The sequence below is a fragment of the Cyprinodon tularosa genome, unplaced genomic scaffold (genome assembly GCF_016077235.1).
Source record: "Cyprinodon tularosa strain WSP-4 unplaced genomic scaffold, ASM1607723v1 ctg30, whole genome shotgun sequence".
NCBI lineage: Eukaryota > Metazoa > Chordata > Actinopteri > Cyprinodontiformes > Cyprinodontidae > Cyprinodon > Cyprinodon tularosa.
In genome coordinates this window covers 174007-198217 of record NW_024039008.1, presented here as the reverse complement: position 1 = coordinate 198217, position 24211 = coordinate 174007, and the positions used below count along the sequence as shown (strand labels likewise).

Genomic DNA, 24211 nt, shown 5'->3' with positions numbered 1-24211 from the left:
CACATTCACTTTATTCAATTGTGTAAAGTCTGGCACCACTTGGGAAAATTTGGAACTGCACCGTTGGAACAGCCACTTTCCTACGACTTTAATATATATGCATTGGAAAGTGTTATTTAAAGTGCTTGTTCTCAGAGAACTCTTCTCTAGAAAGAATAAAGGGAAGAAAGCTTGAGGAAGTACTTAGATTTCCTTTACAAACCACACACACAAATATATCTTATTAGGTGTATTAACAAATTGTACTGTACATTTTATACACAATGTTATTTTATCATTTGCTTCACAAACAACAGCATTATAAAAATAAAAGCACAGGTAACACCTTCTGAAACGGTTTATATTGTAATTTTAAGAAACCTGCGTGATACAGCATATCTCTCTCATTTACTTTCAAAAATGCGTAGACTAAAAAAAAAGGTATCATGCCGTGTATGAAAGGGAAAAAATAAAATACAGTTGAAACAAAAATGTCTAACATGCCCTAACATGGAATGATGGAATAAAACAAAACCACACAAGATACAAAATCAAACTACATTGGTGTTAAGATTGTTAAAAACACTACACTGCTTGGATTATTTTCTTAGCATAATGGTTCTGTAATGTTTGCGAGTGATTCATATTTCTGAAATCTATAAATGTCAAAACATCGGTAAAATATGAGTTACAGCAGGGCTTTAAATTTGTATTATGAATTGTAAAATTTGATTCCATGAATAGAAAAAATAATGAATGAGGCATGTAGGCTGAAAACCTGTTCAGTTATCATGTGTTATACAAATTTATAGGAAAAAATTGACGTGAGAAACTCATGCCTAGAAGCTGAGTTTAACGACAATACCAAGGTCCCCAAAAATGTCCATTGCACTGTTTTAGAATTGCTCCTCACAAGTATTAGGCCTGTGTGATAACTGCTCCATCTGTGCACCTGGACACCAGCCAGATTACTAGCTACATAATTTGGTTGTTTCATATTCAATTGAGTTTGGCTGCTTGGCACTGAAAGTCTGCAATGCTGCCTGGATTCTGGCAACATCTGTAGTTGATAGTTTGAGTCTGTGCCTCAGCAGACAAGAAAAGAGATCCAGAGGCTGAGATCCAGGTGGTGAAAGCCTGTTGACTCGATCCCGGATCTCTAGCAGCTGTAGCAAGGCTGAATCTTGTGATCCCTGAGTATATGGGTAGTCTAACTGTAAAATTAAGTCCTGGATTGCTTCTGGGTCAAAGTGCATGCTGTAGCCATACATCTGGATGTTGTTGATCTTCATGTAGCCCAGGTTTTGGTCCGGTTCAAGGTATTCTATTGGTTCAAAATATACACTTCCATTTCCAGTGCCGGAGGGGCCCCTGATGCGGCTCCGTAGATAGAAGTGGACAGTCTCAAAAAATGTTTTCCATTTATTGCCTAAAGTCAAAGTCCAATTATAACAGTCATGGGGAAGGTCTAATTTTGTCCTTTCCCAGTCTGGGTAGTTGCTCTGGTCAATGGGCATGATCCAGCTCTCTGAGTGACTTCCCCCAAATGGATTGATGTACACAGAGAGTGTGGGGTCAAGTGTGGTGTTCTTGGTAAGGCAAATCTGCAGAGACATCCCCAGGAGCATGTGGACATGATTTGATTTGTATTTATTACTTTTTAGAGTCAGCAGCATCCTCTTTCTCCATGATGGGTCAAACCAGTTATTAAGCCTGACATCATTGCTGACAAAGATCCCATGAATGCTGATTCTGTTGTCTCTTTTCTGTAGCAGGTAGCGCAGCTCTGTGTCCTCTAGGTCAGTTTCAAAGCCAATGTAATGGTCAGTGGAGTCTGGCACTTCGTTGCGGCACACACCCTGGCTCAGCATATAGCCCTGATTGCATGTGGCACAGCGGGAGCGATTTTCATAAGAGCAGGACGCACAGGAGGAACCTTCCCCTACAGTGCATGGAATAACACTCTGGCAGGGGGGATGTTCATAAGGGCAGGAACAGCTCCGTGTCTCCTCCATGTAGGAACCAAGGTGGTTGTTTTCACTGCAGTACATGATGGACAGGATGTAGTTGACCCAATACCCAAAGGGCCTGCAACAGAGCAAGAATAGTAGGTAAGGTTTAGAGTAGAAAATTATGTATCCTAGCTAAGTATTTTGATCAGAAACAAAATTAAGAGAAAATGTCCTCGCTTTCTTGTGCTGAGTAGTTGTTCTTAACCAATTAATTTGTTGTTTTTCTGTAATGAAAATGAAGTATTTGAAAAAAATAACAGAATTTCTCATATTAACAATGTGAAACCAGTTTCACATATATGTTTATCCCATCAGAGTAATATTTCTAATCTTTCAAGGCATTATGTTATTATAAAAAAAAGAGATTCCCATCCTGTAAAATATACAATGCATTTATGTTGTCTATGATAATATAGGAATACTGACATTTACTTTGGCCGGATTTATCACTATTAAAGTGTTACGCACCAATTTCGGCAGGTGCCAAGCCCACATGGGCTTATAAGAAACTCATCAAACCAACAAGATAACAACAGGTTACATGTAACTGGAAATGTACAAAACTCAGATAGGATACAGCACACTGTCTTCTGTCAAACACCTTACTGACAAAAGCAACAAATGCAAACATTTGTCAACTGGTATCCATGTTTTCTATAGATGTCATATTTACATTGAAAAACAGTTTTAGATCAGGTAGAATACATTGCATTTTATTCATATAGATATGATAGAGTTACATATTGATGAGCATGCTCTAAATCAATTATACATATCCATGAAGTTCTTTGCAAAAAAAAATTCAATGATAATGCAAAAAATTATAATAATAAAAAAGGGGTTCCAGGATGTTGAACTAGTTATATGGAATAAATGGATCTACAGAAGGTCAGATGATATAGCATTATAGGAATGTATTTTTAGTAACAAAGAAAATATGAAAATACCAAGCATTTTAGTTCGAGTTAGCTCTTTATATCCTAATTTTGTAACCTGCGTAACCTGTTGAACAACAACCTTAGGCTGGAAAAAAACTGACACAACTGAAGGTCTGGTACCAAAGAGGAGCAGTATGTCACTTGTATGGAATTATTTTAAAAAAGAAGACGCTGCACAAAATCAGGTTTTTGCAGGACACGCCTTGCTTCTCTTGCTACCTCATGAGGTAACACAACAAACCTTTATCAAAACTAAAAGGAAATATCACAAAGCCATGTATTATAGTTGCATGGCTAGAATGCAAACTACCAGTGCCTCAGCGTCAAGTAAGCAAAGTACCAGCTGACAGGGAGCACTGACCGAACCGTTTGAAAGTGTAACTGTAACTGTTAATGAGGTAAAGCCAAATTTATTTCCTTTTAAAAAAATTATTTTATTTTCCTGAATTTTCAATTAAATTTAATTCAAACTGTGTTTTAAATAAATCTAATGAGTTTTATGAAACAGATTGATTTAGTGTTTTTATTTGTTTAAAAAGACATTTTAAATTAAACTGTAAAAATTGCATTAAATCACAATCACATTAAGATTGAAACATTTCAATTAGATTATTTCAAAGACCGTTTAGCGCTAGTGCACAATGGAACACGGAACATGCAGTGGGGTTTGAGGACTGGGCATGGTTAAGGCTGTGATTGACAGTGGCACACTGTCGCTTACGTGAAAACAAAAACACGAAGAGCAGAGCAATCCCAGCAATCATTTTGTGATGGAGTGTTCATGAGAAAGAGGAAATGGAGGGAAGAGAGGAAGCTCCTATGGAGAAGGCCAGCAGCCACTGTTTCAGAGAGTCTGTGTTACTACTCCGTTCTCCTTTATATGGGAGTTCTCATGGGAGCCATCCCTAAATATTCAAACCAAATGCTCTTGAAAAAAAAAAAAAAAAAAAAAAAACTTGTGTCTTTTGACCCATTGACACAAAATTGATCCTAAATGATGGTTTTAGACTAGAAAGAACATGTATTTTTGTTTTCTCTCTTTTTTTCATTAATTGTAACAGTAACAGTAAAAAAAAATTTTTCTTCAAGCTTTTAAGTTATGCCAGTGACTGGCACAAAACTGATGTCATACTATTACACTAGACTGGTCAGATGATGTAGACCAGTCTTATAAATTTTTATTTATTTTCTATTTATATTAACATTATAATGGAGATAATTATGATATATTTTCATTTTTCATTATTACAAAATTATTTCATTTATTGTCATTGCTCATGCTAACTGTTGCTGCCCACAGTAGAGCTACTCTCATCAACTCAGCCATTGGAAGATAAAAGATGAAGTAACCTCCTTTTTAACCTACTGTAAGGAGGATACCAAACCGGCAGCTTCCGACACAAAAGCAGGATTGCAACAACTATGTGAGAAATTGTTAAAATAATGCCTGGTAGACAAGACAAGACACCCATTTAAGTAATGCCCCTGACCCACTTCCAGTTGTCTGATCTAGATGAAATTTTGCATGTGTAATTATTTACATCTCTATGGGTTATGTTGCAAAAAAAGGTCTGAACTAATTGTGGTTTCTGATTTAAAGGTGTTTGAACTGAGTCAGGTATGAAATGGAGCCAGTTGAGTGTCGCGCAGTGATCCGGTTTTTGTATTTGAAAGGACACACACCAAAGGAGACTTTTGAAATGAAAGAAATTTATGGTGATGATGCCCCATCATATGACCTTGTAAAACGCTGGCATTGTGAATTCAAACATGGCTGGAAGTCTGTGGAAACAGCTCCCAGACCTGGTCATCCCTCTTCTGCCATTGATGAGGCATCTGTCCTTCATGTTGAGGCAGCCATTTTGGAAGATCAAGGGATTATTGTTCACCAAATAGACAGAGAGGTCAAGATTAGTACAGGGTCTGTGGAAACTATCATTCATGACCATTTGCATATGCATAAGGTGTCTGCCAGATGGATTCCCAAGTGGCTCACAGCTTTCCAGAAGCAAGAATGCGTTGAGTGCTCGAGGAGATGTGCAAAGAAGATGAGTCAGTTTTTCAAAAGACTGATTACACAGGATAGAACTTGGGTTCATCACTATGGTCCAGAGACCAAAGTCCAGTCAATGCAGTGGAAGTCCTTTGACTCACCACCTCCAAAGAAAGCTAGGGTCCAGCCCTCCGCTGGCAAGGTCATGTTTAGAGTCTTCTGGGACCAGGACGGAGTAGTGATGACAGATTTCCTGGCAAAGGGTACCACAATTACAGGAGCCTATTACGCTTCACTTTTGATGAAATTAAGAAAAGCTATAAAAATCAAGAGGCGGATAGAGATCAGCAAAGGCATCCTCCTCCTGCAGGATAACACTCCGGTCCACAACTTGCATGTTGCCAGATCAGAAGCATTGGAGTGTGACTATGAAATCATCCCCCTTACTCTCCTGACCTTGCACCCTCTGACTTTCGTCTCTTCCCAGCCATGAAGTTGTTTTTGAAAGGAAAGCGTTTCCCAGATGATGCAGCCTTGATTTCTGAAGGTGTGTTCTACAAAAATGTTGTTTAAGGGTCTTGTTTGGTTCAAAATGTACTAGGATTTTGTGTTTGGAGAAAATCCTCTTGAGTTTTTCAGAGACTCCAGCAACATATGGGATGGCAATGTTTTTGCATTTAATCTTCTTACCGTCATATTCTGCTGCGTGTCTTTTGGATTTCATTGCTGATTTGACAAATGCCCAGTTTGGGTTTCCACAGGTTTGAAGAGAATCTTTTAGGTGTTTCTGTTCTTTGTGCTTCCCTTCTGTTTTAGTATGGACATGCTTGGCCCGGAGTTGTAAGGTTCTGATCAAGTTTCATCTTCTACTATGTTTCTTATGACTTATAATATGCAGCTTATCTTTTATAAAAGCTGTTTCGGCCACATCTAAAAACGTTAAGTTTCACTTTCTGCATACCTACTTTATACTTTTGATCTACTTTGTTTACACTTACTTAACTTCTTAAAAAAAAAAAAGAGTTTTTAAAGCTTCACTCCGAGTGAATTTCACATCTTTCAGTCTCACATATTTAATGTGGTGTTAAAAAACAACTCAGTTCACAGGATATGAGATGTTTTTGGGAGGGGTTGTTCCATATCAGCGACATGCCAGTCAACTTTTCTTTTATAATAGATGAAGAACTATTAAAATTATATTCAGATTACATGAAAATACATGAATTAATTCTGCATGTAAACAAGTAATTACTTTAGGGTTAGGATTAGGATAAATTCAGTAATAACAACCGACTGAGCCTACTGATAGGTAGGAGGCACTATCTGAAGCTATTCTATGGGACTAATAATTCCTAATAAAGACCATTTAATGAGATTTTAACATCTGAAGCGGCTGTTTAACAGCCCCCCAAAAATGATTTAGGGGTAAGTAGTCCTTTTTTCTAGGTAAAATGTTCCACATACTTCCAAAAACGATCTAATTTGAAAAAGTTAAGTCCCACCACCACAATAAATGTATGTATGTGTAAAGAAACAAGATGTATGACAGAGCAAAAAAAAACACTGCCAGCTTTGCAGAGAAGTAATGGAAAAAAAATTGTGAGTGTATGCTAAGAAGCAAAAAAGCTAATATAGAAAAGAATAGGAGTGATTTATCCTCATAAAACTGCAAAGTGTGCAACAGCTCTATATTTCAGACTTTTATGCCTAAGGCTAAAACTTAACCAAATAAATATGGACTGAAAAACTCTGTCTAAGCAAAACATTTAAAACTCAACCAAAGCTACAAGGAGAAAAGTATAGACTTCTAACATTTATGGTCTGAATGATGAGAAAATTGGTCTCATATATATGATGGAGCAAAAAAAAAAAAATATATATATTTGTTTAGTTTTTTCTTTTTTTACTGCAATATAAAAATAAGAGCTTATACTGATTGGGACCAAATGTTGGATGATATGAAGATGGATTATCTTAATACTATGTTTTCACTGATGTATACATTTATATTTTATGCTCAGTAAAATTGTATATATCATTGCAAACTTTGATTTTACAAAGGGATAGTTTATATTGTTGTGAAGATTATATGGATAGGAATCAGATGGGATGTGACACTGTAACTTATTTCACCAGGGCTAAGCTTAATGTCAAAGAATACATTTATTGTGTGTCCAAGTTATAGGATGACTAGTCCTCCTTGTAACAAAGCACTGCAGAATGAGGATAGTACAAGGAGAACTGCTTTCCCAAAAATATACCAACCTATACATCAATCTTTATTCAAAAAAAGTTAATCATAAAAAGACCCAGTTCCTCACCTTTCCCGCAGCATAATAATTTTGGGCTGAGTTTGACATCGCTTGCTGAGGGTGAATATCTTGTTGATGATGCGCCGAGCTTTGTTTATAAGCTGCTGTGTGCTAATCTCCAGCTGTTTGTAGCGTTGGAGAATGGATGGCTCCATCTTCCAGAAATAATGGATAGCAGACACGTTCAGGGCGTAGGATGTGGGAAGCCTTCGTACAAAGGCTTGAAACTCCTCTGGAAAGTAAAAGGAATGTAAAATGTTAAACATTAACTTGTCCTGTCACACTCAGGCTAAGATGTCTACTTTTTAGTATTGTTTCCATCATATTTAGCTAGTTCAATCAATGATAATGAGAACATTTCTATTAAAGTACAATGAGATCCAAATGATGATGGGTTAAGTCAAATCAATATTAACAGTCAAGAAGTTTTTTCATGCCCTGGGTACAAATTAGTCTGGAAGACAAGAAAGATGGACAAGCAGATCAGAGGATAATATGTGACAGCAATTCAGAGCAACAATTTTATGAATGCATCGTAAAGAGGTATAGTACGTAGATTTCGAGGCATTCCATAACAACATCACCATTGTCATCATGATGACTGGATGTACTGAAAATTAAACTTGTTCAAGACTGATTAGAAAATAACAGTGGTACCATTTTTAATTACTTCAGGTTATTGTGATGATGAAGCATCTGATTAGAAAACCAATTAGGTGTCAATAGCGTCCCCAATGATTGTGGAAGGTGTGCTTTGTTTGCTGTGAAATTAACACATTGATTGAACAAGGTTGTAAAGAAATATAGCCCATGTATAAATCAGTATTTGGGTGCATATAAATGGTAAATGGACTGAATTAATTAGTGTTTCCCTAGTTATGCTCCTGTGCTTCAGTAGGGGGTGGGGCACAACTGGCTTGAAAAAAAAAAAGGTCAGCTCTTCCGGCAGATTCAAACTTTGCTGCACTCCTTATTAGGAATCTCTGAAAATATGGCTCTGTGTCTAAAGTTTAGAATTATGGCATCTTGGATCACTTTTAAAACAAACATCTTGTTGCATTTAGATATGTGTTGAGCATAATAAGACAATATTTTTTGTATTGTGCTGTCGGGGATTGGGAGAAGAAAGAGGAATATAAATTATGTCCTTCAGTGCAAGTTGGCATACTAGCTGAAAAAACATGTCTTCAATAAACCATGTTACTCTCAGTAAGAGATCAATGCAAATCACATCTACCATGAGCTGACAGTAGAAAACTCATTTAATAATCAAAAATATGATTGTAAGTCTTCTTTGTAAGGGTATATGTTCTTCACTAGATATAATCAAATGTGCAACTAGATCCACAGGGGGTTGATGCTGATTTTTGACACATCAACAGCTTTTGGTGCTTATAAATGTGCTGATCCAGTCTACTCATTGAACATGTACCAGTGGCAATGTCTCAACCACCAAAGTGCACTGAAAGCAACTCAAGGCAAACCTGGAAATGACGGTGATACTCAGATGTGATGTGCTCGTGAATGTGGCTAAGTTTCAAAATGACAAATAAATGGAGAGTTACATATAATATATATATATATATGCACTAAAATAAACAATGAAATGAAACACAAGACAGTTTGACAGATCAAAACTTTAAGTTAAATTAGGAATGCTCATCTGAAATCATTTGATGTGCTCTTTTTTGTCATGTTTATTAAGAAACATAAAATAAGGCTAACAGATAACATGGCAACAACTGAGCCGTGAAGTATTATATTAGAGGTTACATCATTTGCTCCTAAAGGATTACAGCAACTGTAGTTCATTTCTAGGGCACGACAAATTCTCCTCGGGCTACTGAGGGGCTTTTATTTAAATAATTCACTCTATCAGGTCAAATCATTTGATATATGTTATGTTTTCTTGACCAGATTAGCAAAATACAAACACAGAGGCAAATATGCCACCATGAGATAGCTGTATGGATGTTTAGAATTAGGGTGATTTGTTTCAAAAATGTCTTACTTTCCTATCCTGTTTAGACTGAATCAGTTATCCCATAGATATCTCAGGCTTCATAGACCATGTTGCACTGCTGTAGGATTAACAAATAATGCTACATGAAACTGAGTATTAGATCTATAGAATTTCATAATTATTTGTTCTTTACGTTGATAGGTTTTTGTTCTGCCCTTTACAGAACTATGTTTTGAGGAAAGGCCTTTTGTAAGCATTTCACAAAATAAAATTGCTATGCATTCATAAGAAACGTGTTTTGCTATGAAATGTGACATGTATATATATATATATACATATATGCATCCAAATATACATACATACCTACCTACCTACCTACCTACATACATACATACACATATACACACAAATACATTATACACAAATTATACACAAACATTAGATATACAGAAGTCTTTTTTCCTTGTCCAAGTCAAATACTTTTTTCCAGATTTTTTTGTATCTTTATTTCTTTATTCTATTTAAATAAATTACTGATTATTACATGTTTGCAGTAGTCTAGGAATTTTTAGTGTACGCTTCTAACTTTGTCATGAGGGTTTTTTCAATGGGGTGTTTCTGTTGAGCTTCAGTTTCTATCAGCTAGTAGGAGCAAGGAGTGTTTTCTTCAAACGTGTGCATGGCAAGTTTTGTAAACAGAGAAGCATGGTGGCCAACGAAGGAAAAGGTGTGATACCACTTTTGGCTGTCACTGCATATACAGCATATACTGCATATATTCATAGTGTACATGCTGTATATATCCCATGCACCTTTTCCTTCCTTTGGCACCTTCTTCTTATCCTTTGACTATTTGAGCTGATGTAAAGTGAATTTCTTCACTGTGAGATCAATAAAGTCAATCAATCAATCAATCAATCAATCAATCAATCAATCAATCAATCAATCAATCAATCAATCAATCAATCAATCAATCAATCAATCAATCAATCAATCAAAAACAACCTAAAGGGTAAAAACAGAGGAAGAGAACAAAGAGGAACAAAGCTCATGTTAATTGCAAACCAGCCTACTCGTGGTGGAGAGCTTTGTAGAGCCACCTCAACCTGAATCTGAAACTGACTGTAGTCCTCCTAGACCTCCTTTCCATTATTTTGGGAGTTCTCAATTGGAGAAGGTTAGGGGTGGGGAGCACAGTTCAAACTAAACTGTTCTCCTTGCTCATGATCCCAACTGTGCAGATTCAGGAACAGCACCTGTAAGTATGGTTAACAACCTACTGAACACACCAAAGTGCTATTAGCAAATTATTGTTAAATTGATGAACTGACAGAAAGTTCTTTCTTTTTAATTTGTTCACATAGAAATTTTCTTATAGTGTTGCAGGTAGCTTGACTGAAAAAGTGTGCTGGAAGTGTTCAATGCATGTGGTCAATATTATAGATCTGTAGCTAAGACTACAGGGGCCAGGTCTAAGTTTAGACAGAAGTCTTGTTATTTATGTTTAACAGCAGTAGAAGTCAAAGTGTTTAACTCCAGTAGTCATCTCCTTCTTAATTACATAAAAGCATAAAAATATTAGAGCTGTATTGTCTTATTTTTGTTGTTGTTGTTGTTGTTAAAGTATACTAAAAAAACAAGGGGGTCAAATAATTTTTCTCAATAGCTGTATGACATGAAAAAAGAGGGAAATAATTTTATGGCAATTATCTATTACTTTTACACTTGTAAGCTTAACGTTTGAGTTAAATAGTCACACCTTTAAATATGTTCTAAAGGCGTCTTATTTACGAGAAGCAACAATTTTGTCTCGCTCTCATTGACATAATAACAAAATGATGACATTTTGTTCGCACAGTCCTGTCTTGAGGGTTCTCATCGCCTTGTCTCAGTACAATGTTAAAGTGCAGTATCTTTCTTGAACCATCTCCAAGAACAGTTGTATGACTGGTCAGGATTTGGATTGGTGTGTTTAAGTAAAAGTTTAGAGGATTTTCTTTTTTGTTTTGGGGTCCAATATATCTGTTTTTATTTGAGGTTAGGGTTGGGTGATATGAAACAATTTTCCAACTGATATTCCTCAGTCCAACAAATGGCGATGGATGATATAATCGCGCAGGTGACCTTATGGGCAAAGACCACCTGCAAATACTGCTACAACCCCAATAAGGTAAACATGCTTGTTTTCTTGTCAAATATGTATATGTTGTGTTCAGCAGTAATAGTTTCCTCTTTTCAAGTTGTTCTAAATATGTTATGAGACATTATAATTTGTTTATCTGAAGAGCCTGAAAACTGGAGCAGAGATTTTTTATTTCTTTTTTTTTTATTGAAAGTACATAGCTTTACTGAAGGAGAGAATTTTCCTTTATTGTTTTTTTTTTTTTTTTGTGAAATCTTTTATTTTTTGTGTGAAAATCTAATCGGTAACAGTGGGGTGGGCTGTAAACACACACAAAAAAACTCCCTCTCTCTGGTTCTGGTTCAACTGTATAAAAAAAATAAATAAATAAATAAAAATAAACAACAAAAAACAGCTAGTCTCTAGTTTGGATCTCTTCTTTCTTTCTGTACGAAGTGTAAGTAGATAAATCACTAATGAAAAAAGCTCCATCTGGAAGGAATTTTGTGTACCATTAAAACCAGCATAAGTTTTTTTTGTTTGTTTTTTTCCTTTTTTTTTCATGCGCCTCGCCTCATATTGTATGTCCAAAATAAAAAAAATGTTCTTAAAAATTACAGTGGAAGGGCTAAGTCTATTGCCAATGGTCGATAGATTCGTCCAATCGCCCAACCTCATTTCAGATGTGGAAATTATACCTTGGCACAAAATGCATTGAATCGATTAATTTATATTTTTTGTTCCAAGAATGGAATAAAATCCTGTAATGTTTGGAACTGGTGTGTGTTTACTGTGACAGACGCAGAGCAGGAGACTCCACACTATAACGTTTGCCTCAAGACTATCATAATCAAAGGCAGCAAAACCACAAACCTTTTTCTTCACCTAAACCATAGGAGTCCAGCCCTTTACAAAAATGGCAGTCTTTCTTATACACTCCTTGTTCAAAACATTATACACATGTATAAATACCATGTAAAGTGGTAATATCATTATATTAAAGAAAGATTGGTTCTGTGTCCCACGGTTTAGGTATAAAATATGAAAAGACCTGCAGAAAAAAAGCGAAAAAGTGGATGAAGAGGATTTAGAAAAGTCATTATTCACTGTGAAAATAATAAGAAAGAAGCCATTACCACAAAAGCATAAAAAAAATCTAGTATAGCTTGCTAATGTTCTTTTGCAAGAAACCCTTAACTTTTGAATTTTTGAAGCTTTGCTCTAATGAAACTAAAATTGGAGTAGCAAACACTGGAGTTAGAATTTTGTATAAAAAGACATTTAATGGCTAAATATAAACATTGGGAAATGTGCTATTAAGTAATGCTTTCCCTAAGTATTTAGAGGGAACACAGTACACAAAAGTACTAAATAGGAACTGCTGGTTGTTTGTAATAATTTTGTCATGATTACATTGATTTCTTGTACTTAACTTGAAAAAGCTTGCTTTGTAAATTACTAACAAATGTGGTTATATACTGTTTTCAAGGCAATGTGCTGGCATGAGCAAAAAATATTCATACATAGCCTGATAACGTATGTGATTAAAACAAGCGTAAAATTTTTACCATCTCATTTGCATACTATATTCACTTATCCGGCTTTTGTAACTGCAAAAGGCCATTTAATTTACAATCAACATGCATCTCTGTCTTATTATTATTCCTCTGTCTGTGCAATACCGGAGCTTTAACATTGATTTGCCCATTGCTGGTTTGAAATAAGTTTACTGAATTGAAAAAAAAAAAATATATATATATATGTTTTGTCAGATTTGCCTTAACATTCACTGATCAGGTAAAGTGTTTGTTTACACTGGCTTGTATTACTGTATGGGTAGAGTGATCTAAAATAGTGATAAACGGACGATCGGCAACCGATTGCAATCGGCCGATAGTGTCCTTAACGGTATTGATCTGGGTTCTAAAAATAGCCCAAAGCATGCTGATTAGAAGACTTGTAAACATTATTTTCCCCGTCTTGCATTTGGATCTAAAAAAGCTTGTCTCCACTGCTTCTTACACGAAAACATCGGTCAATTCATGATACTTTTTCATTTAATTTCTATAAATAGTATAGTGCTAATGTATACAGTATGAGACAACAGTATTTAAGAATTTATGGACTGGATGCTGTGATCAGCAATATTGGGATCTGGCGATAATGATTTTGGCGATCGGCTCCCGAAGTCCTGATCTGTGCATCTCTAATCTTACAGTTGGCACCACATCACTTTACAGCATTTTTTCCTCACAGAAAGGGCTACCACTAATCAGGAAGTGACTGGAGAATAACACTGACCTGATGCTTCAAAGTCTTGATTGGCCATGTTCCACGAATCTCTGATTTGAAGTAAACTGCTTTCCATTGCCCTTAGATCCTCCTCAGGACAATTACATTTTGGATAGTCAACAGCACACTGGCACCAGCAGTCGTTGTCCCGGCACACAAACAGTCCCTCTTCATTACAGCCAATATAACTTAGAGCGGCCTGCACAAACCTGGCTCTCAGATACTCTGGCAGTATGGCCTGGAGGCCTGAGGCAAAGACATAAACAAGAGAAACATTTGAATGAATTAAATAAGAGCTGCACCAAAGTCTTTCAGCATTGCAGTGTAAGTATAGATTACTATTCTTTAAAATATTTCAGTTGAGACTTGTAATGTGTGACTAAGATGTGTACAAATAGACTGACTCAATTTCTTTTTTTCACTCCAAATGTTCTAGTTTTGTTCTGGATTATAGTTCCTCAAAATTTACTTCCAAATTTTCCAAGCATGCACCAGGGAAAAACAGAGTGATTGAAGCTAAATTTGTTCTGACACCCTCACACTGTAGTTATAAACTTGCCAGAGAACAGACACTGTGACAATTCCATCAGAAATTGGGGGGAGTTCAATTATGGATGGCCAACCTTGCAAATGAATCTTGTTTTCAGGGCTCTGAACCAAAACAGAGCTGACAGAGTCGAGGTTGTCATAGTTACTGCATCCAAGAGGGCCTGTCCTTGTTTCGGTCACCTAAAGGGAGAAAAGTAGAGCCAGATAATAATTCATGCTAAGGAAGAAGTTCACTTTTGGCAATTCAAAGGGGAAAAAACCCTGAAAGAATTAAGAATGGAAGACAATCTAAATTCAGTTTCTAAGCAACAAAATTGCATTTTAAAGAAAAAACAATATCACAAGCCATCTGGGATTTTTATTATGGGTTGCTATTTTGCTTATACATAAAATGCACATTCAATAAAAGTTGATAAGTGCTCTGGAAAACAGGCTCAAAACCATGTGGTCCATCCCTTTTTATATCTGGGAACTGCATGTGGCACTGGCAGTTTGGAAATGCCTCTAAGGTTCTAAGCCATGGTGTTGGAGGTAACAGTGATAAGAATTATAATAGACAATAAGACAAATAAATTCTATAGATATTAGTACACTTTACATTTAAATATCTTAGATCCCTACAAACAAAGGAATAAAAAATTTTAAAAGAGGAAAATAGTAAAAATGAAAAGATCAATCTGTCTGACACAGTCTGAGAAGGTGCCACAGTCAGACTTATGAGTTCCTCATAATTTTCACTCAATAAACCACTCTTCTAACTTTTTTGAGGAGCTGCTCATCTGCAGTTAACTAGATTTGATGCATCACTTTAAATTCAAATAAGAAACTTCACACCCTGCCCCCTTCACATTACAGAGTGTTCAGCTCCACTATTTTTGGGGGGGTTAATAGAAAAATATGGTTGTCTAACAGGGCAGAAATTGAGAGATGGCATAATAAACTGAACATTTTGACTTATCAAAAAGTACCTTTGGCACCCTTAAGTTTCACTGTGAGAAATTAAAATGGCAGATTCTCAAAATTAGTAAGTCGGAAGTCCATGACCTTATTGAGAAGGTCTGCAGCAAATATTCTGATGTTATTGTGAAAAAAAAATCATAATAGGAACTAGAGATAACTAAGTGCATTTAAAAATATGACCCAAATAGAATATAAAGATATTTACACCTGGAAATACTGAATTTATTTATTTTTTGCACCCTTAGAGACTCCTAATACACTACAAAATACTATAAAACTACTTATTTTAAGACATCTAGTCTGAAGAAATTATTATAGGAAAGTAACTACAATATTCTCATATTTATGTGTACTGTAAAATGTTAATATGTTGTAAAAGAACATATTTAAATATATCAAAATAAGTAAGTTTAATTTTGGTGACAGTCTGGCTCTAATTTTTGTTTGAGTAGAGTTTTTTTTTGTTGTTATAAATACTTTTTATCCATTGGAGCTTGAATAAATGTTTAGGTGCTGTCTCACAGCAGTACCAATATCATGACCAAGGTTAATTAAATAGCAACAAGGTAAAGTAAATAGCACAAAAGCAGGGGAGCAGAGAAGGGAGCAGGAAAGCAAGCATGAAGGATAAAGCATCTGTTCTTGCCCAGTCTTAAGTGGTTGATGTGGTTGTACTCTAAATAAAATAAATAAAATGTTCTCCCTCTCTCTTATGATAGATGTGTCCATGCTCCAGTCTGCAAAAAAATCTGAATCAGCACTGGTTTAAATTATGTATATATGTTGCTAAAAAAGCGCATCAGTCTAACATAAATATAAACGTTTTAAATGAAAGAACTTTAGAGCAATTACACCAGTTATTTGTGATAATCTGTATCTTCTTCTATATATTTTTTTCGGTTGGCTTTAGAAAAAACTGAACTAAAGCATAATTTTTGGAACATGAAGTACTATTGCATGAATGTTTGAAGTATTGGTGTAATCAATGTTCCCCAGTATCATATAATTCATATATCAGGACAAAGTGAGTTACTTTATGTTACTGTGTGTTCACAGTCGCATTTAAATATTAACTGCCATACTTAATCACCTGATGAGCTTGAAATGTAATTTTTTTTTTTACCTATACACGTTCTATGATTGCCTGAAAGTAAAATATGTTTTTTGTGAAATAGAATGAAATCAAGCTCATATTCTTCTGCCGTGCTTAGGGGAGGTGGACAATCCAGGTCCAGAAAGTAAAAAGCAAGCACAATAATTAGTTCTCAGTATTTGCATTTCCAGCTTCCCTGTACAGACGACTACTACATTACTCACCTGTTTAGGTGAAACAGATGAAGAAAAACTATGTGAGGTCGTTACATTCTGGATCTGGATCATTGATCATCTAAGGGAGTGCATCTTCATCAGAGCAGCTAGGGCACCTACACTTTTATTATATGTCCAATGTCTAGACTGGATCTCAAATAATTTTTTGTTATGCAGATAAAAGAAATGGTGGAAGTCTGAATCTCCAATGATTCAGTAAAGACTTAAATATATATCTGTTAAGGACTGATATTTACAGGCATTGCTGCTAATCGAAATTTGACAATTCAAAGGATTTCTTGACATAGTCTTGTGACCTTAAAGACCTTATGGTTTTTATAAATTAAGTGGGAAAGTGCTTTAGTAGATTCACCTGTAAATGAGGGAACCTCTGTGTGCTGCACGGTCCATGCGAACAGTGAAGAGATAATCGGAAGAAATCGGTTGACAGTGACCTTACTTTTCTCAAATCTGACTTTTGTTGGAACATAGTGTTATAAAAGGCTGATATAGATTGAAACTGAAAGAGAGGCTTTAAACATCACATTTTGAACTTGGCCTTCCTTAATGATAAGAAATTATTTTATTGTCCCACTGTGTGGATAATGGATTTAACAATGGCAAAAACAAGGTAATAGAAGAAAAAAAACAATGGGCATTATCCCAAAAATTATCCCAAAAATTTTCTTATTCTTTTCTTAAATTTCTCAGTTTTTCTTCTACCGTGTGCTACTATGAATGTGCCACATGATATTCATAAACTTTTCTCTACATCAGTATTAATGAGAAATTACATTTTGGAAACGTAAAGCAGTCCACCGCTGCGTTAGTCGCCCATTCATGAGAATTGCAAATCTGCATAATTACCATCCCTACTATCCGGATTGTCAGACAGTGCTCAATTATAGAAACAGCATTGAAGTCAAAGAAGAGACTTTATCAGTTTGGAGATTGAGGTTTTGCTGACTGAGAGGTGAACATCAGAATTAAATGACCAGTAAAAGCTTAGTGGTGAGAAATAAATCACACAAGCTGTAAATGATGTGGTTGAACTTTTACTCAAGTAAAAAGAAAATGATGATGTTATCAATTGGTGTCAAAATCATGTCTAGCAAAAGCCAGACAGTCAATAAAAATGCTGATGGAGGCAAGAGGAAAAATATATGATGTAAATGCTTGATATGAGTTTGCCGTCAGCCTACAGGACACAACATTTAGCAAAATCTCCCTTTAACACACACACACGTTTACGGTACATCTCCAGACCACATCTATCACCCCTTTATTGCCCTCCATCTCTCTCAATCAACATAAAACCGTGTAATTTTTAACTCCAATTTAAAGAATTCAGACAGACCCAAACCTTTTACATTTTGTGTAATAACAAAGCCAGGGAGCCCCATCAAGTGAACTGAATTCATCTTAACTTTAGAAGAGTTTGAAGCAGAAACATGTTGCTGAAATTTGTTATTAAACTTTCTATCCATTTTCTGTTCCAGATATAGTATTTCAATAGTAGCTTGATCCCACATAGAGCACACTCACTGTTCTTTCTTTTGATGAAATGACGACAAATTAAACCACTGAATACCCAGATCCATGCTGCAGTTGTCAGGACCGATAGTTCTGTCATAAGCAAATAAAAATGCAATTTATAATTCCAGAGCTGCATAATATATAATGATGCAGCCTAAAAAAAATGGACAACTGCTTCTAACTAACAGACTTAGTATTTAGTAAAAAAATCTAGGTTTGAATAACAGCTTACAAGACTCCTACATTAAATCTGAAGCACTAATAAATTGTTCGTACCTGAGAGAAGATTGGAAATAGGAGAAAAAAAAAAGACCAAGACATTTTCTACTTGATTATTTGTATGAACAATTTAAGAACAAAATTGTTTGTACAAGAGCTTCTTGCATGGGACCCAATTATTTTAAAGTTAAACTTTACAGTAGAAGAATGAGTAACATATCTAACAATGGGGAAAAAGTCAATTTATGAGTAAGAAAAGAAGAAAGTAAGAAAAGGCATGTTCAGGTAAAGAAAAAGAAAAATAGGAAAATAGAAGTCACAAAACAGATGTAAAAAAAAAGTGCAAAAAACCAGTAAAAATACATTTTTTTTGTACAAAATACTGTGCAAACAGTATTTAACATGGGGAGTGTTCAGTAATACTTTTAAGACACATATTCATTTAAATAGTACAAATGAATTCTTATTGCACAGGTTAACAGATGTATAACAACCAGTAGCACATATGTGAACATGCATGGGATTGCAGGGAGCAGTGAAGGTTATAGAGTAACAGCAGGGGGAAGGAAGGATCTGTAAAAGCGCTCGTTTGTGCATCAATTATGCAATAGCCTGTCACTGAATGAACTGTCCAGCTCTGTAACAGCATTGTGCATGGGATGGGAGACATTGTTCAACAATGATGTTATTTTTTTCACAGTCCTTCTGTTTACCTCCACCTGCAGCTTTTCCCTGTGGCATCCTAGGGCACAACTGACCCTGCTAATAAGCTTATCCAACCTTGCAAACCAGGACCTTGACTCCCTTTTCTTTGACACATTTTGAAGCCCAGTGGTAACTCTGTCAGAATTTACCATTTACTTAAAAAAACATGGCATCCTGATGGTAGATCTCTAAGCTATCATTATATCATAGAAACAATGAAGGTAAAAGGATACGACTCAGTAATAAACATTGCTCAAGAAGTCAAGATGGTGGAGGAGTATATTTATCCCACTGTTCACCTGGACAACAGACGTGGCTGGAGACACTTTGCAGCTGTCTACAAGAAGAGACAGAGCAGACTGTGCTTGTTAAGAAGCTTTGATCCTTGAGTGTTTGCAGAAAAAATATGCTTGTCTTCGATTTGTCTGTTGTGGAGAGTGGGATCTCTTCTGCCATCATCTGCTGGGGTAACAGCATCAGAGCAAATGACTTAAAAAGCTTAATGAGGTGAAAAAGAAGACTGGCTCTGTTCTATAAAATTCTCTTGAACTTCTTGAGATGATTTTACAAAGATTTCTTTATAAAATTAAGAAAAGTATGGACTATTATGACTATTGCTTTTACACTGTTAAACGACAGTTATCAGTTCTCAGTTAAGTTCAAGAGAGAGCGCTACAAAAAATCAATCTTTTCTACAGCTATAAACCTCTGCAACAAAACACATATTGCAAAAACATTTAACTTTTATTTCTGATCATTCAAGTTTTGTTTTTTTATTTTTTGGAAAAATGGAATACCGGCTGCCCGCAATATACATTAAATATACATTTAAATATACAAACCACCTGTACACTTTTTTTTTTCTCATTCATATTAATATGATTTCCTTGAAATATTTTTGTGACCTAGCCCTCAGGCCTTTAATGCATGTTGTAGCTTCACAATTGACATTCATGGAAAATCCGTAAAAATTAGAATGTTTTTTTTTATGCGTAGGAGTGAGGAGCTTTTTCTGGAAGTGGTGAGTGTCTTTTGGTTTACTTGCTATTCCTACTGTAGTTAGGTTAATTTGCTAAGAGGGGGTTTAAATATGTAGGAGTAGGTAGGAGTTAAAAAGTATACATAATGCTATTGCTTTGGCTTTTTTAGTTTGTATTTATGAATGATGTGGTAGTGGTAGAAATTTGTGGATAAACTGAACAGTTACAAGCAGTCACTTATCTGTTCAAAGAATGCTCAGATCATTGTGACAAGCAGTCTTCAGAGAGGCACTCTGTGTAATCATCTTTGTGTTTGTGATAAAGCAGCAATAAAGTAAGTGCTTCAGAAATTCACACCACCTGTGATTTGTACTAAGAGCTTTGCAGCTCATCTGTTACAGAGCCCAAAATGACAATAAACCTTAACAACAGAGAGGGCTGAAGAATAGACAAAAGAATCATGGCAGCCTTGAAACAGATGTGGCATTTCTGAAGAGTGTCCAATGCTAATGTAACATTTTGGAAAACAAGAAGTAAGTGACAGCAAATCTAACAAAGAAGACGATTAGATAATGTTTTTGTGTAACATCTGTTCCTTCTCCGTATTCACCCATGAATTTGCAGACATTCTTTGTCCTTTATCTTTGCATACATATTTTTTAATTACGCCCTGCTGTAGCAACAAGAAATGATTATCTGGGGAAAAAAAATCAACATTTTGAAGCTATTGAAATAGATAAATGACTCCAGTATTCCACTCAAGCTGGAAACGTTTATATTAAGAGTAAGTTAATTGATGAGAAACTGCTTATTCTGGATTAAGTTGTAAGACTTAAAATTATGATGCTGTGATTTAGTTAAAATGTAACGAAAAATATTTCCGGCAAAATGTTTTATCGGAAGTGGGCAGTAGCTCATTCTGTACAGTTAGTATTACACACGCATGAATGCCTCAAAATGTATTGAAAACATATAGGTGTAAATGTATCTGAAGATGTCAACCTAATTAAAGTTAAATGGCTTTTGATAATTTAGCAGCAGCACAACTACAGAGATAGCTCATGAATAATTTGCTTAGTTATGCTGCTATAGGCTTGGGGTGCTGGGGGACATAGTGACTATTACTATTTGCTATAACTGTGACTTTTAAATGTATCTTTTCTCTCTTTTAGATTTTTTTTCATAGAACTTTCATCTTGCCAGACGATCTGTTTAGCTACTGCTGCCAAACTTTATGCTTCCTCCTTTGACAAGTCACAGAGCAGAGAACCACCTAGAGACACAACTACAGCAGGTGGATTTTCCCCAAAAGGCTGCTGTTCATAGTCCTTCCAGTTTGGCGATGCACCATTGGCAATCCAAAGTTTTCATCATACAAAATCCTTCATCTGCACCACACCTGGTGGTGGCTGGTCACCAACAATTCCTTTTAACCTCTTAATATCCACCTCATTTCCCAGAAATGAGGTGGATATTAATGAGGTGAATGATCAAGCTCTGTCTAGGAATGAAAGATGTGCAGATTAGCCCTGGGTAAGGTTTCTTGACGAGTACAAGCTCTATGTGTAGGATAGAAACAGGACTAAGCACTAGAAACCAGGTCCAAATCTATCAATTATAATGGAAGTTGTTAATGGCAGCAGCCCAACTGCTGCCCTCACCAGGATGTTGACACAACATCATGCCAAACAAAGCTACAGTGATAGGAAAAAGCAAAGAGAGTGTAAAGTTAGGGGCTCAACTAACAAATAAGGTAGAATGAAGTAGAATAAGAAAAGGTGGTCCCAAAATGTCCAGCAGCTTAATTATCTAGCAGCATAACTACTCCATAGGGATACCTCAGGAAAACATGAGCCACTTCAACTCTAAGCTTTATCAAACGGTTTTAAGCCTAACCTAAGTCAGACACCCTGTTAAACTGGTAGCTAGTTCCACTGGAGCAGAGCCTGTTAACTTAAATATCTGCCTCCCACTCTAAAATGAGTAATTATACGAGCCCTAAACCTGCAGGAGCAAAGTGCTTTGTTAAATATATAAGATCTTAGATATAAGATAGAGTATTGTTATTTAGGGTCTAACATGTGAGAGGGGAAATTTAAAATGTATCCTAGATTTATCAGGAAGCTAATGCAGGAAAGCAATAATATGAGAAGTATCAATTTTCTTGCATATCAGAAGAATGGCTGCAGTGTTTTGGATCGGCTAAAGGTTTTTAAATTTGTAGTATCAAAATAATCTAACCTTTGAGTAAAGTGCACCTATATGGTGCATTTTTAAATCAAAGGACTCCAAATAGCTTTATACACTATACACTATAGTGTTATTCACACATTCACACATGCATTCACACACTGATGGTGGCAAGCTTAACTGCAGTCTCAGCTGCAAAACTGACTGACCGAAGTGACTCATTATAGGAGTTTAGAAGGGCAAAAACAGATGAAGTAAAATAGTGATCCTCTTTGAGTCTCTAAAAAAACTATGGGGACCAATAGAGGAAAGCACATCTTATGACAACCCCCCAAAATGCTGTATTTTGTTTATATATTAATAATAATAATTAATACTCTGATTTACTGATACTGATATTTGTTCTGGTTTAAGTCAACGTTGCACTTTCTGGTCATGGTCACTGGCTGCCTTTTTTATTTCACCAATCAGTCTGACCAGTCAAATGTGGGACATTGTTTCAGTTGATGGAGTACAGAGACAGAAATGAAGAAAAAAATCTGCACAGATCATGATCTGCTCACCTTGAGTGGAAATAGCCTTTCTATATCCACTGTAATGAGTGTGTCATGGAAAACAATCACATCAGAGAATAAAATTTGAATGCAACAAGTGTGGCTTGGGCTTGAAGCTCAAACGGAGAGTATCTGTTTACCACGTAATGCAGATCTGCAGCATCCAAAACAGGAACTGAAAAAATCTGGCTTACTGTCAGCAAATGTCTAACAGCACAGCTACATCATTTTTTGAGAGCAACAAAGTGGACTCAAGAGACTAAAGTGAAAACCATCATTTTAGACAGTAAATGAGATTAACCCAGATCCATCCAATGAGTGTTTAACCAGGTAAGATAATCTAAACTGTTCAGAAAATGAAAAACAAAACAGATCTGCGACTTTTATGAAAATACACAAAAAAAGAGAATTAGTGACTGATTAAAATAACTTAGCTTCTAGCTTAACTGTAGGTAAAGCTATTTTTTTCTCTTACTGTTAAAAACTATTGCCTGCAAAACCCAAATAACAAAATTTTATCAAGAACTATTTTCTGTTAAAGTCCCTTTTCAAAATATACTGAAACTCAAAAAAGAAACGAAACATAAATGTTTAATTTTAAAAAGAGTTTTCAATAGTATATCTTAAGCACTCAAAATATTATTTTTCTTCTAAAATATAAGATATGGCAAAACACACTTGAGTTAAGACAGGTTGTGTAAAAATCTTTTTCTTTTTACTCCATATTTAAAGAAAAATCTAACCTGACCAACTCTTAAGCAGTGAATCTACAGAAAAATTAAGCTTCAGAGAAGCCATATGATACTTACTGACAATAACCCATTGAATAAAACAGCTATTCTTTACCATAATTATTTTTCACTTAGCTCAATCACTTTAGGTCAAACAACTTGATCTTAAGAATCCATACATCCAGGTTGCACTGTATGGCTAAGATAAATTGCAACCCTGCAGGTAAATTTATCTTTGTCATTGTCACTAGTAAATTGTTTAAAATATTTTTCCAAACATCAATTAAAAGGAACAAGGCCTTCTTGCTCAGCTATTGCCAAAAAGCATCCAGCCGCATCCAGTTAGAAGGAAAGGTGAGACTTGTTCCACTGCAGGCAGAAAAGATAATTTTTACTTCACATCTTCTTCTAAGAGCTACAAGGTCAATGCTAAAACTACAGACAGCCCAAGGATAAGAGAAATACTGTAAGATGCAAGGTGGTATATAAGTTTTGATTTAAATGAACCATTAATTTTTTTTTTTATATTATATGTCTTTCTTGGCACTATAATTTTTCTACTTACATTTCAACAAAATCGGTTTCATATAGAGTTCTACTTTTTTCTTTTTTTCATTATCTAGCACTTTAGAAAAAATATTAATATCCATTCAGCCTCAATGGGGACCATCAATTTAAATTCAACTGCAGACAGATGTTAGACTTAAAGAGGAAATCGTCCAAATGCAAATGTAATGAGTGGTCCTTTAAGCAAAGCAATACGACCGTCTGTAAAAAAGAACCCAATGGAGCAGAGCATCTGTGCACAGTCAGCCTTCTCCATTTGAAAACATCCCTAAAATTAATAAATAAATGAAATCCTTAATGT

General features: G+C 35.5%; 1 protein-coding gene across 1 annotated transcript in view; it reads right to left on the bottom strand.

Moving 5' to 3' along the window:
• Window positions 1–214: 214 nt before the first annotated feature.
• LOC119787765 (BMP/retinoic acid-inducible neural-specific protein 3-like) overlaps window positions 215–24211 on the bottom strand; it is a 65896-nt gene continuing 41899 nt past the window's right edge. Inside the window, exons 5-8 of the mRNA XM_038291802.1 lie at window positions 14235–14340; window positions 13621–13857; window positions 7244–7466; window positions 215–2067 (exon numbers count right to left, since the gene is read on the bottom strand). Coding sequence (XP_038147730.1) covers window positions 951–2067; window positions 7244–7466; window positions 13621–13857; window positions 14235–14340 — 1683 coding nt within the window. The 3' untranslated portion in view covers window positions 215–950. The remainder of the gene's footprint in view (window positions 2068–7243; window positions 7467–13620; window positions 13858–14234; window positions 14341–24211) is intronic.